Source organism: Salvelinus namaycush, chromosome 29 (assembly GCF_016432855.1).
Source record: "Salvelinus namaycush isolate Seneca chromosome 29, SaNama_1.0, whole genome shotgun sequence".
Taxonomy (NCBI): Eukaryota; Metazoa; Chordata; class Actinopteri; order Salmoniformes; family Salmonidae; genus Salvelinus; species Salvelinus namaycush.
Genome location: NC_052335.1, coordinates 16382624 through 16395728, shown reverse-complemented (window position 1 = coordinate 16395728; position 13105 = coordinate 16382624). Strand labels below are relative to the sequence as shown.

At 41.2% G+C, this 13105-nt stretch overlaps 1 protein-coding gene across 1 annotated transcript; it reads right to left on the bottom strand.

Annotated features, from left to right (window-relative positions):
- Window positions 1–3617: 3617 nt before the first annotated feature.
- Window positions 3618–12533, bottom strand: mep1a.2 (meprin A, alpha (PABA peptide hydrolase), tandem duplicate 2). Its single transcript, XM_038968072.1, has 14 exons — window positions 12471–12533; window positions 12340–12364; window positions 12201–12254; window positions 12025–12065; window positions 11856–11931; window positions 11648–11765; window positions 10078–10253; window positions 9584–9805; window positions 9253–9399; window positions 7381–7596; window positions 6781–7230; window positions 6368–6544; window positions 4291–4504; window positions 3618–3768 (listed from the first exon to the last, which is right to left on the bottom strand). The coding sequence occupies exons 1-14, from the start codon at window positions 12531–12533 to the stop codon at window positions 3618–3620; spliced, it is 2130 nt and encodes a 709-aa protein (XP_038824000.1).
- Window positions 12534–13105: the final 572 nt, after the last annotated feature.

Here is a 13105-nt window from a genome sequence, read left to right as displayed (position 1 = left end):
TCTCTGATGGGAGTAAAGCCGATGAGAAAGAGGCAGCCAAAAGCATCATGAAAGTGATGGTCTTTTTAACACCAGTCTTTGGGGTAACATGGGTTTTGGGATTCTGTGTGCACCTCATTGATATCAAAGCACCAATGGGTGTTCTGATGCATTATGCTTTCACCATCATAAACTCCTTTCAGGTACTTTTTCATCCATTTTCCATTACAGATATTCCTGTCTGAAACTATTCAGTGAAATTAGCTGTAATTAATTTGTACCATTGTATTCATTGTGTGGTGTTTTTCAGGGCCTCTTCATTTTGTTGACTGGATGTTTTGCAGAGAAAAGGGTATTTGTCCATCCTTAAAGATCTTATATAATTTAATAGTGTTACAATAGTGAATAATGTACACTAACTGTATAGATATTATGTACCCTTACTACTACTCCTTCTTTGTCATGTTAATACCAGGTGAGAGATGAGGTGTTGAAACTTTTCTTGGCTGGGGTGAGTTCTGCTCTTTTTTTCCTGCTTTTGTTGTCTTTCCTTTCAAATGGTGTTGGAGGACCAGTAGGAGGCACTCTTTCCTCTGGTATAAAAAATATCCCAATGCCCCAGGGCAGTGATTGGGGACACTGCCCTGTGTAGGGTGCCGTCTTTCGGATGGAACGTTAAACGGGTGTCCTGACTCTCTGAGGTCATTAAAGATCCCATGGCACTTATCGTAGGAGTAGGGGTGTTAACCCCGGTGTCCAAACCATCACGGTCACCGAATAATCCCCAGTTTACAATCGGCTCATTCATCCCCCTCCTCTCCCCTGTAACTATTCCCCAGGTCGTTGCTGTAAATGAGAACGTGTTCTCAGTCAACTTACCTGGTAAAACCACGGATACATTTTAAAAAATGAAAACATTTAAAGAGCAGTGAAATGTGGTTAAATCTTTCTTCAAGTTGCTCTTATACCTGTGTAGGAATGCTATGATTACGCTAGTTACAACATTGTACTTCCATAGTACTATGGTAATTGTCTTGTAATGACATAGTAATGGAAGTGAAGGGTTTTACACAAATGGAATACTTAAGCAATAAGGCCCGAGGAGGTGTGGTATATGGCCAATATACCATGGCTAAGGGCTGTTCTTAGGCAAGGCGCAACGCGGAATGCCTGGACACTGCCCTTAGCCGTGGTATATTGGCCATATATCACAAACCCCCGGGGTGCCTTACTGCTATTATAAACTGTTTACCAACTTAATTCGAGCAGTAAAAATAAATGTTTTGTCATACCCGTGGTATACAGTCTGATATACCACAGCTGTCAGCCAATCAGCATTCAGGGCTCGAACCACCCAGTTTATAAAGACGGTTTAATAACTAAATTCCTTTGTAATTAGAAAGCAAAGCAAAATAAAGCACTATGTATCAATATTGTAATGCCAGTGTAATTACAGTGTTACTACACAGAAAAGCAACATAATGTCATCTGTTACAGAAAGCACAGATATAAATCTTCCCACCTCTCTCACCAGGCACCTACTACCAAAGGGAAAAGTGAGAGTATAAAAAACCTGACAAAGTCCACTTCAAATAATTGATGAACATCAAGGTTTGTACAGTCTTGATACAAGACAAGCATGTCTGCTACTAAACACGTGTCATTTCAATAATTCAATTAACACCTAACTCTTAACTCCTCGAGCCCTTAATTAGTTAAATCAGGCATGCTAGTACTGGGCTGTAACAAAAGCCTGCACACTTTAAGGGTCTGCACGATTGGGGATTGAAAGACACTGTACTCATCATATGTTTTCTGCCTCAGAAAACTAGCTATATACTGGATCAAGCTATATACTGGATCAGGACCAACCCATATGTCTGCCACTACACTCACCCATACAGAAACATCCACCTGGTTGGTTCCTCAAAGACAGGGATGGCTGTGGTTTAGGTGGTGTTTAGACAGGTCTTTTCATGATTTCATTATATTATGTCAATTACCTATCAAGTTTCATATTAATATCTGAACTCGTAGACATGAATCAATTGCTAAACACATCTTTGTGATTTCCTGTAAACTTATTTTCTACAAACAGTACAGTAGCATACTATGATGTCAGAAGAGATGTCATAATATTACTGTTGTGTTGGTCAATGGCATTTGGTTAAATATAACTAATGATTTAATTTATTGAGTTTTCCTGTACTTGCATTATTTATGACTGTCGATGGTATGTGTCAATCAAAGTTATTGTAATAAAGGAAGGCCAGGATTCAATCAGAGGCATGTTGTAGACAAACACATTGCATACTGACAAAGTGCCTTCTAAAGGCTATTTCCCCAACATTTGCAAAGATTGCATTCATGGTAAACACTGCAGATATTGGCTCAAGCAGAAATTACCTTGAAAATCCCTTCAAGTGCTATGCACTTGTAGACAACGTGCCTTTGATTGAATCCCGGCCTAATTGTTTTTTTAATCTGAACCCGCTGCCACCAATTTATTGTTAGGAATATAGGAGTATCATTTGTGGCTCTACAGCAAATGCATTTATGTAATAGAATGAGAAACCTAGGGCTGGATTCAATCCATTTCGACAAAGTATTGTGGAAGATCCACATAAAAATGTTAAGGTAATATCTGATTGAGCTGACATGCAGTCTCTGCAACCATGGGAACACTGCCTAATTGTCAATTGTTCCATGGGAACGCTGCCTTAATTGTCAATTGCACGATAAAGCAGATCTTCAGTGCTACAGAATGAATAGAGCCCCTAGATTAACTAGCTTTATTAGGGAAGGGTAGTATCTCCATTAGTCTATGGCCTAGATTCAATCCAGAGTGTGATTGACATTTAAAGGCAATGTTCCCACATTTCTCAGGGACTGCATTCACAGTAATGTCAGTCCAATCGGAAATTGCCTTTAAATGTCAATTACGCTGTAACATGGATCTTCCGCAGTCTGAATTAAATCTAGCCCTATGTTAATGTTTATTTTTTACATTGTTAGCTGTATGTGTGTGTGTGTGTGCTCTTGCAATCATCTAATAATCAATAAAATAAAGAAACATAAATCTCACAGAAGCAATTATTTTATTACTTCATTCAGGCTCCCGAGTGGCGCAGTGGTCTAAGGCACTGCATCTCAGTGCAAGAGGTGTCACTACCGTCCCTGGTTCAATTCCAGACTGTAATCACGGCCGGATGTGACTCCCAATCACATTCGGCCGTGATTGGGAGTCCAATAGGGCGGCGCACAATTGGCCCGGGGTAGGCCGTCAATGTAAATAAGAATTTGTTCTGAACTGACTTGCCTAGTTAAATAAACAATTATTGAGCAACTTGCCACAATATATATTTTTGTTCATGTTATAGACAATTACAAGCGTCCACACCTAACATAAACATAAGTAATTTAATAAATAATTTCACATACAGTGGAGAGTGAACTGGTCTATGAAAAGTCACTCTGCAATTAATTGATTGAATACCAGCCATGGTCAAGGAGTTCTTATTGATTCAAACTAACGATATCAAATATACAATACGCGTGGCAATCTATTATCACTGTTTCTTAGAGAGGCATTGGGATTGAGGTGGTACATAAGTATAGCTGTGACGCAGTATGGTGACTCAGTGAACTCTCCGGATGACTGAGAAGATGGCCAGAGTCAGAACGATCGTCCCTGCCGCTCCACCAATCAGAACGCCCAGAATGCGGCCATCGATATGTTGCTTCTCACACGTCTCACCAGCATAGTATGTGGCCTGGCCAGTGGCACACCTTAGTGAGAATAACAGCCATTATGAGTCAGTGATAACAGTGAATACACATACTCACTCCTTGTCTCCTATACCATATTGTACTGTGCTTTCATGGAAGCAAAAACTCTAGTAAAAATGCAGGGAGCATATCAAAATGATAATGTACTGTAAATTGCAAGTAGTGACCCAGATGTGATGTGCCCATGTCAAACTTCACAATTACAAAATCAGTCAACACAGACAAAGATCTGGCAGATTTTCGAATGGAAATGTGTGTATGAAAAAACAGAAAAGTAAATTAGTGTATGGTTTGTCACACAGTAACTACAGTATCAATTCAGCACTATAGCGCAATTAATATGTAAAGATAATTTCAGATTGAGCCGACATATGCAGCGTTTACCGTGAATGTAGTCTCTGCAAACATGGGAACATTGTCTTTAAATTTCAATCACGCTGCAGCACGGAATTTCCAAAATACAGATTGAATTGAGCCCTAGGTGTTGAAATGGGGTTGTGCAGGTCATACTTATAAACACACCTGCATGTGGCTTTCCCATGTTTCTCAACCACACACACTCCCCCGTTGAGGCAGGGGTCGGGGCTACACGGGTCACTAGGGACGGCCCGTGCCTGTCTGTGTTTGGGAATGTCAGCCATCTCCTTCTCCTGTCTGGGGGTCTCCTCCTCTGGGAGGTCACCACTGGGACTCTTTGGCTGGACAGGGACCTCCATCTTCACCAGGTGGGTCAAATCTGGAACACATCCACAAATAATAATTGTTTAGTGTTAGGAGAGAGAATGTTGTTGTTTTTGTTGTTTTGTGGTGTAAGAATCCAACTGCTAAATTATTCAACTCTATTTTGTCTCTTGCTGTAAAGTGACCCTGTCAATTGATTGCTTTGCACAGTTTTAGGGTGACGTGGGTTAGGTTAAATAGTAACAGTCAGAAACTGTTCAAATCATCACATAACAATATACACAATATATAAATATACAGTGTACAGTGCATTCGGAAAGTATTCAGACCTATTGACTTTTTCCACATTTTGTTACGTTACACCCTTATTCTAAAATGGATTAAATTGTTTTTTTCCCCCTCATTAATCTACACACAGTACCACATAATGACAAAGCAAAACCACTGAATATCACATTTACATACTGTAAGTATTCAGACCCTTTACTCAGTACTTTGTTGAAGCACTTTTTGAAGCGAATACAGCCTTTAGTCTTCTTGGGTATGACGCTACAAGCTTGGCACACCTGTACTTAGGAAGTTTCTCCCGTTCTTCTCTGATGATCTTCTCAAGCTCTGTCAGGTTGAATGGGGAGCGTTGCTGCACAGCTATTTTCAGGCCTCTCCAGAGATGTTAGATCAGGTTCAAGTCCGGGCTCTGGCTGGGCCACTCAAGAACATTCAGAGACTTGTCCCAAAGCCACTCCTGCGTTGTCTTGGCAGTGTGCTGAGGGTCATTATCCTGTTGGAAGGTGAACCTTTGCCCCAGTCTGAGGTCCTGAGCACTCTGGAGCAAGTTTTCATCAAGAATCTCTCTGTACTTTGCTCTGTTCATCTTTCCCTCGATCCTGACTAGTCTCTCAGTCCCTGCCGATGAAAAACATCCCCACAGCATGATGCTGCCACCTCGATGCATCACCGTAATGATGGTGCCAGGTTTCCTCCAGACATGACGCTTGGCATTCATGCTTCTAATGGTCTGAGAGTCTTTTAGGTGCCGTTTGGCAAACTCCAAGCGGGCTCTCATGTGCCTTTTACTGAGGAGTGGCTTCCGTCTTGCCACACTACCATAAAAGCCTGATTGGTGGAGTGCTGCAGAGATGGTTGTCCTTCTGGAAGTTTCTCTCATGACCACAGAGGACCTCTAGAGCTCTGTCAGAGTGACCATGGGTTTTTGGTCACCTCCCTGACCAAGGCCCTTCTCCGCCAATTTCTCAGTTTGGCCGGGCGGCCAGCTCTAGGAAGAGTCTTGGTGGTTCCAAACTTCTTCCATTTAAGAATGATGGAGGCCACTGTGTTCTTGGGGACCTTCAATGATGCAGTAATGTTTTGGTACCCTTCCCCAGATCTGTGCATCGACATAATCCTGTCTCAGAGTTCTACAGACCATTCCTTCAACCTCATGGCTTGGTTTTTGCTCTGACATGAACTTTCAACTGTGGGACCTTATATAGACAGGTGTGTGCCTTTCCAAATCATGTTCATTTAATTGAATTTACCACAGGTGGACTCCAATCAAGTTGTAGAAACATCTCAAGGATGATCAATGATCGATGATCGATGATCAATGCACCTGAGCTCAATTTCAAGTCTCATAGTAAAGTGTCTGAATACTTATATAACTAAGGTATTTCTGTTTTTTTTCATACATTTGCAAAAATGTCTAAAAACCTGCATTCGCTTCGTCATTATGGGGTATTGTGTGTAGGTGGATGAGTAAAATGTTTTATGTAATCCATTTTAGAATAAGGCTGTAACGTAACTAAATGTGGAAAAAGTGAAGGGGGTCTGAATACTTTTCGAATGCACTGTATGTCTCGCTATTTTGTATGTGGAGCAAATAAACTGATGTTGTCAAGTTTGATGTACAGGCCCTCACCGTCAAAGTCGGCAACAATGATGAGATCATCGTTCTTGAGAAAGCTTCTCCTGTGCAGCTGGTCATGAGAGAGGAACGTAGTCCATCCATACTCAGATCCTCTGTAGCAGTTGGAGCTCGCGTCCCACTCCGCCCCACTGGTGTTGGTGGGCTTGACCCAATATGGGTTAGTAGTATCTGGGGAAAAAACAGTTTAAGGTATTAACATGTTACAAAGCCAATTATTTTACATGTATCAAAAGATTGCCTGGTGTATACATTTGATATTATATTTTATGGTGGACTAAGGTCAGACAAGCGTATACATTTTCACAGCGAATCAGTAAATACTGAACAATACTGTGCCTGTTTGTATGCGATGCAAGACATATTTTACGTAAGGGACTCATAAGCACATGATTACATTAACTGACCGGTGGTGAAGCTTCTGGTGGCAGACATCCTCAGCTTAGCGTCAGGGTCCTGGTCCATGGCAGTGACGGTGGCCTGCCTGTTGATCACTGGCCACTCCATCACACCGTCGTTCTCCCCGCTGCATAGATGGAAGGTCACACCCACATAGTCAGGATATGTGCCATCTCTTCCCTTGGGGTAGAGGCTGATCCCGTAAGCATAACCCTCAGCGCTATAGAACGGCTTGCTCCTGATGCGCCCTCCGGCTGGAGTTATGGCGAGCAGGCCAGTGAAGTTCTGAATTCTCCAAACGCCGCTGGGGCAGGTGGTTTCTGTTAATGTGATATCATCGATCAAGATGGCCCCCTCTGCATTGCTGTTGGACCCTACCATACCCTGGAAGAAGTAGCGGAACCTCTCTTTGACCTTCAAGGTCACGTGGGCTACATTCCAGGAGTCATCTCCATCACCTGAGGAAATAAGACATCTGATCAGCTTCCTGATCACCTTCCTATACTCCTGGAGTAACATGCAACACAGACACTATCAAAACTCTACAAACCATATGTGTAACATATTTATGTATTTCGTTGAAAGTGGGGTTATCCTGAATACAGTACCTGTGATGGTATGGACCTTCTTGACACTGCAGACATTTCCTGTCCCATCGTCTGTTCTGACCCACACAAACAGCCTGTCCCCAGCAGGCCCAACCATCTTGTAGAAGAACTGCAGACACTGCTCCTTCCTCTTAGGGTAGAGGATGCGTGACTCTAGAAGAGCGCTTTTCCCCACTGTCGCTTTAGATGTGTCAAACCTCATGAAATAGCCTGCATCTACAGAGAGGGTCATAGATACAGTACAAATACTTAACCAACCATATATGATTGCTAACATCAAGTGGAAGGATTGTCATGACTGTCCTGTGAGGATCCAAATGTATAGGGGGAGGAGGGAATTGGTGTGGGGGGGTTGACACCTCACGCCCTGCTGTAAATTAAAGGAGAGGAGATCCAGTGTCTCCCTCTCCAAATTCACAAAGGAATGTGCTTTATCTCCAGAGACTTTTCCCACTGAAACTTTAACTCATTCAAAAGCGAATACTGGAACAATATTCCTAACAGAGAACGTGGGAATGGTCATATTGTTGGTTATTTTGTGATGTCATTAAAAATGTTATAAAGGAAATACTGTAACTTGGAAAGTATACCCACTACATGTGCGAAATCTCCATCCAATACGTTGTGCATGAAATATGAACAATGATGAAAGTGTTTTTGTTAAGAGAACGATGTGATGTTAGAAAATATAAGAGGAAACTGTTTCTATAACGTTGTACAAGTGAGTAGTCACCGCCCCTTGAGGGAGGTCAGAGAGCGTGTCAGCCACTCGAACAACTCCATTTTGAATGAACTGTATAAAATGAGGGCTTAAAAATTAACATATGAGAACAGAAAGGTGTCTCAAATGGTTCGAACTCTGAAATCGCAACACGTGGTAGAGACGATAGTCACCTCCTAGACAATCACTGGTACAGCTGATTAGTTGTCCTAAGTAAAGTATCTAGAAAAGTGAACTTAAGTGGGACCATACTACTACTCTTCTTAATCTCATCCCCCAATGGGAACCACCGACACTGCTGGCTAGCCTATATTCAAAGAGAAAGGTTCAGGAGCGAATGGAAAGTAGAATAAACTCTGTAGTTCTGTTCAGGACTATACGACAAGTCAATGGATACTGGAGAACGGCAGAGGACAACAATAGAAGAGACGGGTGGGGACCCTTTTGGAGCATTACAAGCGTGCTGCGGAAAGGCCCAAACAAAACCCCTTCCAAGAAGGCTTGGTTCCAACCGAGATACCCGGCGAACCAAGGCATTTACACGTGAATACATTCATGATTTCTTACTCCAAATGGACGGCGGTTCGTGTGCAAAGTATATGATTACTGTGAGAGTAGTTTCTAAATGTACCAACGTGTTATGTCTCTGCCCCTCTCTCTCGCCCTCTCCATCTCCTTTGTAACAAGCTGCAATATTGTGACAGTCCGCTAGGGACCTGTTTCTAATGTATTAAGCGTATATGTTTATCCTGTGTTATCATTTAGTTAGCTAGTAAATAAATAATTAATCCAATTTGTGTAGTACTGAATCATAAGTAAGGCTGAGGTTTTTGCAGATGCAGGAGGTTACGACTGTTCAGAATGATAATATTATACGAGGGGTTGATTAATACATTGACTGTTTTATAGATGTGATAAGTAAAGACCTTTTAGAGTTTAATTCGGAAGATGGTAACTCTATAAACAACCGCTCTCGCGGTGCCCCAAATTTCTTATAAGTTAATTGTAACATTATTCATTTAATCAGGAAACAATTAAACATAGTCAGTTCATTAGATGAATAACAGTCATCAGATGAATGAAAGTAAAGTCACGACAGGATGAAGAATGTGAAAGATTTTGTCCATGTGTGTAGGTAGTACTGTAGGAACCTCTGCAGTGGCCTGCCAGTGTGTGGTCTGGCTCCTCAGCGCTGCTCAGGGTCTGGACCCAGTCTGCCTCGTCAGTCTCACCCTGGATCATACCACAGATGTTGATCAGCTCAAAGGAACACTGGTCCAGGAGAGTGTGTGTATTGGCTGCAACAACAGAAACTCTGTTAGCTGTTATTCATAATCACCATCCTCAAATCTATATCAGAATGGCAATGTCTAAGGCTGTGGTTGTTCATCATAATTTCCTTATACTTTATTTGATGCTACTTAACAAAGTTGATAGCTCTTGCAGTTTGATCATATAGGTCATTCCATCTGGGTCACTTACTGCAGTCGTACAGGCGGTTCAGCCTGAGCAGGTCTACTGCGCTGAAGTCCAGACGCTGTCCGATGATCTCATTGAACGCTGGGATGGCTGTGGTGATGGTAGGGACGGTGGCGTTCTTGTTGAAAGACAATGGCCTGTAATGCATGACGGACTCATAGTCATATGGCGTGTTCAGGTCTGTGATGAAGTCGTCCTCATACTTTTTAAAGTTGTGCTCCTTTCCTGTAGATATGCAGGTTACAGAATGTGTTATTCAAAATTGTTAGATGCTTGTAAATCACTTTTCCAAGTAAGATTTGCTCTTATTCTTTTGTGTGGATTGTGTTTTTTTCTTATTTCTAGGTATTACTGCGCTGTTGGAGCTGAAAACACAAGCATTTTGCTCTACCTGCGATAACATCTGCAAATCTGTGTACACCACCAATACACTTTGATTTGATACACAACTGATACTTGTATCTGCCACCGTCTGTGGTTAATTCCATCACACCCACCTTCTGTGATTTGGTCCCACCAGATCTTGACATAGTCGTCTCTGTCAGAGCGTGACTGCTCATGGTAGAAGCCCAGAGCGTGGAGGAGCTCGTGCTCCACGATGGCCTTGGTGTCACAGCGCGCCCCTATGGAGAGGTTCTGTCCTACCTTATCATCTCCTACAAATGACCAGCATCTGTGGCCGTCACAGACAGGATTACGCATTATGACACAAGAGTAAACACAAAATCAAATCAAATTAAATCAAATGTTATTCGTCACATACCGAGAAATGCTTACTTAATAGACCTTAATTATCCCTAAGTGTCGATTGACACAATCCCCATCAAAATCTGTCAATTTAAGCTAGAGATATCAGTTTTTTTTGCATTGGATGTTTCTCAATCCACCTCCGCAGATGTCGCGGTGAAAGGTGTTTGTCACACCATGAGACATCCCAAAAAATCGGTCTTCCCACGAAAACGCCTGCTATTTTGCCTATTATATACCTATTATCACCCCCACAAGTGTCAGGGGACTCATCTGAAGTTGGAACCGTTGATGTGTCAACTTCTGTTTGTTAGTGTCCAAACCATTACGGCTACAAACTAATGTGACCCCACTGTGGAAAGGGGAGATTCTCACGAAAACGATGGTGTCATGGGACTCGTTTGAAGGTAACCGGTACTAGTTTCAAAAAATGAATGGAAGTATGAAGGTAGTTTTCTGCCTACCCCCAAAAAGGGGTTAAATATGTGTATAAAAAAAGCGCAATATTTCTGAGCTCCTAGATATATGACAGACACTTAAAAAACATTTATGAATGTGTTTTTCAATGTGTTTCTATGGGCTATAGTAGTAAAAGCCTAATGTAATATTTTATCAATCATTTTTTTATATATATATTTTTTGAGCCGAAGGGGTCCTAAAATTCTAAATCAAATCGCTAAATGATCCATAAAGGATCCTCTTAACCAAGAAGCCCTTAACCAACAATGAAGAGTTTTAAAAAAGTAAGTAAGAAAAATGTGCTAAAGCACAGGTGTCAAACTCATTCCACGGAGGGCCGAGTGTCTGCGGGTTTTCGCTCCTCCCTTGTACTTGATTGATGAATTAACATCACTAATTAGTTAGGAACTCCCCACACCTGGTTGTCTAGGGCTTTATTGAAAGGAAAAACCAAAAACCTGCAGACACTCGGCCCTCCGTGGAATGAGTTTGACACCCCTGTGCTAAAGGAAAAATAGGAACAATCGTACTGATTTACTGATCGTACATCTTACTTCATATTTCACCATAACATTACTGCACTGTGGTCCACACAGAATATGTACCTCATCATAACAATGGTGACATGAAGGACAGTACTCAACAAAATGCTTTAGCACATTCCTCGACTTTACACTAAAAGAGGGGTCACCGTTTATTACAGGTTTGGAATCTGTAGACGCATAGAATGTCATTTCCTTAGATAAGCATTTTCTAATCTGTGCTCTCCATAAAACCTTGTCGTTTATGCTTTGGAGGGACAGACGGTACATAAAGTTAACCAAGAGCTCATGACATTACAGTGAATTTGGCTGAACTCACCCACTCAGCTTTGTGAAGGAGATGTATGTGCTTTCTCCCTCATAGGGCTTGAAGTCCACACAGGATTTCAGGCGGTATGCTTCGAATGCCTGGTGAATAACACCTTTCGCATTCAGCTCTGAGGGAGTGAATATGAACTGGTTTTCAGAATGTTGTCAATGACTGTATTTCACTCAGCATTGAGACATGGTTGGTAGAGCCTACATACCCAAAGAATCTGTCAAGATGTAAGGAATGGGAAACTTCCATCTTCTCGTTTCATCCAGGATTGCATTTCGCCTTGGCTGCAAAATCCATAAATTAAATATATTAGGCTAACTGATTTATGTTTAGTCAACTATTACATAGAACAAGGCTTTGAAGAGAAGTGTACTTACATCACCTGCAATGTCTCCCTCAAAGAGGTTTAGATCTGCTTCTGAAATATCAGGAAATATACAAATCTATCACTCTCAGTAAAAAACATATTGCCAGATTTGTGAGATTATTGCACATATTATTATATAACTTCAGTAATGTTACAGTTTAACTGAGAGAGTGTAGAGATAATTACCTGAATTGATATCAAGTATATCCTCTCGCAATTCACCTGCATCTGCATCACCACCTATTCATTCAACAGAGAAACCATTCTGTAAACACAGAGCGTTATCACACATACACCCTTATGCACGAGACGATCTAGAACTTACCATAACGTGTCGGAACAGCTTGCACCTACAACAAAAAGAGACACTGCTTGACTCACAACATATAATTGATCAAATGTACAATTATTATAATGAAGTCAATTACTTTTAATAACATACGATGTGTGCCCTACCTTGAACACAACCAGAATTGCAATGAAAGCGGTGATCCTCCATGGCGCATTGAAAGAGCCCATGTTTAATCTGGAGGAGTTGGATATGTGTTTATCTGCTATTGTAAACAGGCCAATAAAGTCAGAGTCTGGATGAAACTTTGATCTATACAGATGTAGGATCTTAATTTGACCACCATTTTGTTGCTAAGAATTTTCTTGCACAGCAGGAAATGCAAAGCTATAAACAATGTATCCACTTTAAAATATCAGACTTGATTTGCTCTAATGAAAATGTATCAATCCCTACAAAAATGTCCATTAATTATAATCCACATAATAATTCACATTTACTGTTGCTGGAGGATTATTTTCCTGTTGTAACAAACTGGCTCAAATTAAGATCCTACATCTGTTTATAATGACTGTAATGAGTAACGTGAACTTAACACTTGACCATCACATCTCTCTCACTTTGCCGTTCAGTCAGATTTGTCTTGTCATATCATTATCTTCAATGATCTTATCTTGTAACCTTGGCAGATAAATATGTTATTGTGTTTTGGTACTATGTCAGCAACAGTTTCAAACATGATTTAGTGTTTTCGATTGAGTTTCTGACATGCACTTTAGCATGCAGGTTTAAGTTTCTTAAG

Coding starts and splice junctions, on each gene's coding strand:
- mep1a.2 (XM_038968072.1), bottom strand. CDS start 12,533: ATGGGCTCTTTCAATGCGCCATGGAGGATCACCGCTTTCATTGCAATT. Junction 11,932..12,024: donor AGGGAGACATTGCAGGTGAT/GTAAGTACACTT, acceptor TGGATTTTGCAG/CCAAGGCGAAATGCAATCCT. Junction 6,545..6,780: donor CACCAGAAGCTTCACCACCG/GTCAGTTAATGT, acceptor TTTTTTCCCCAG/ATACTACTAACCCATATTGG.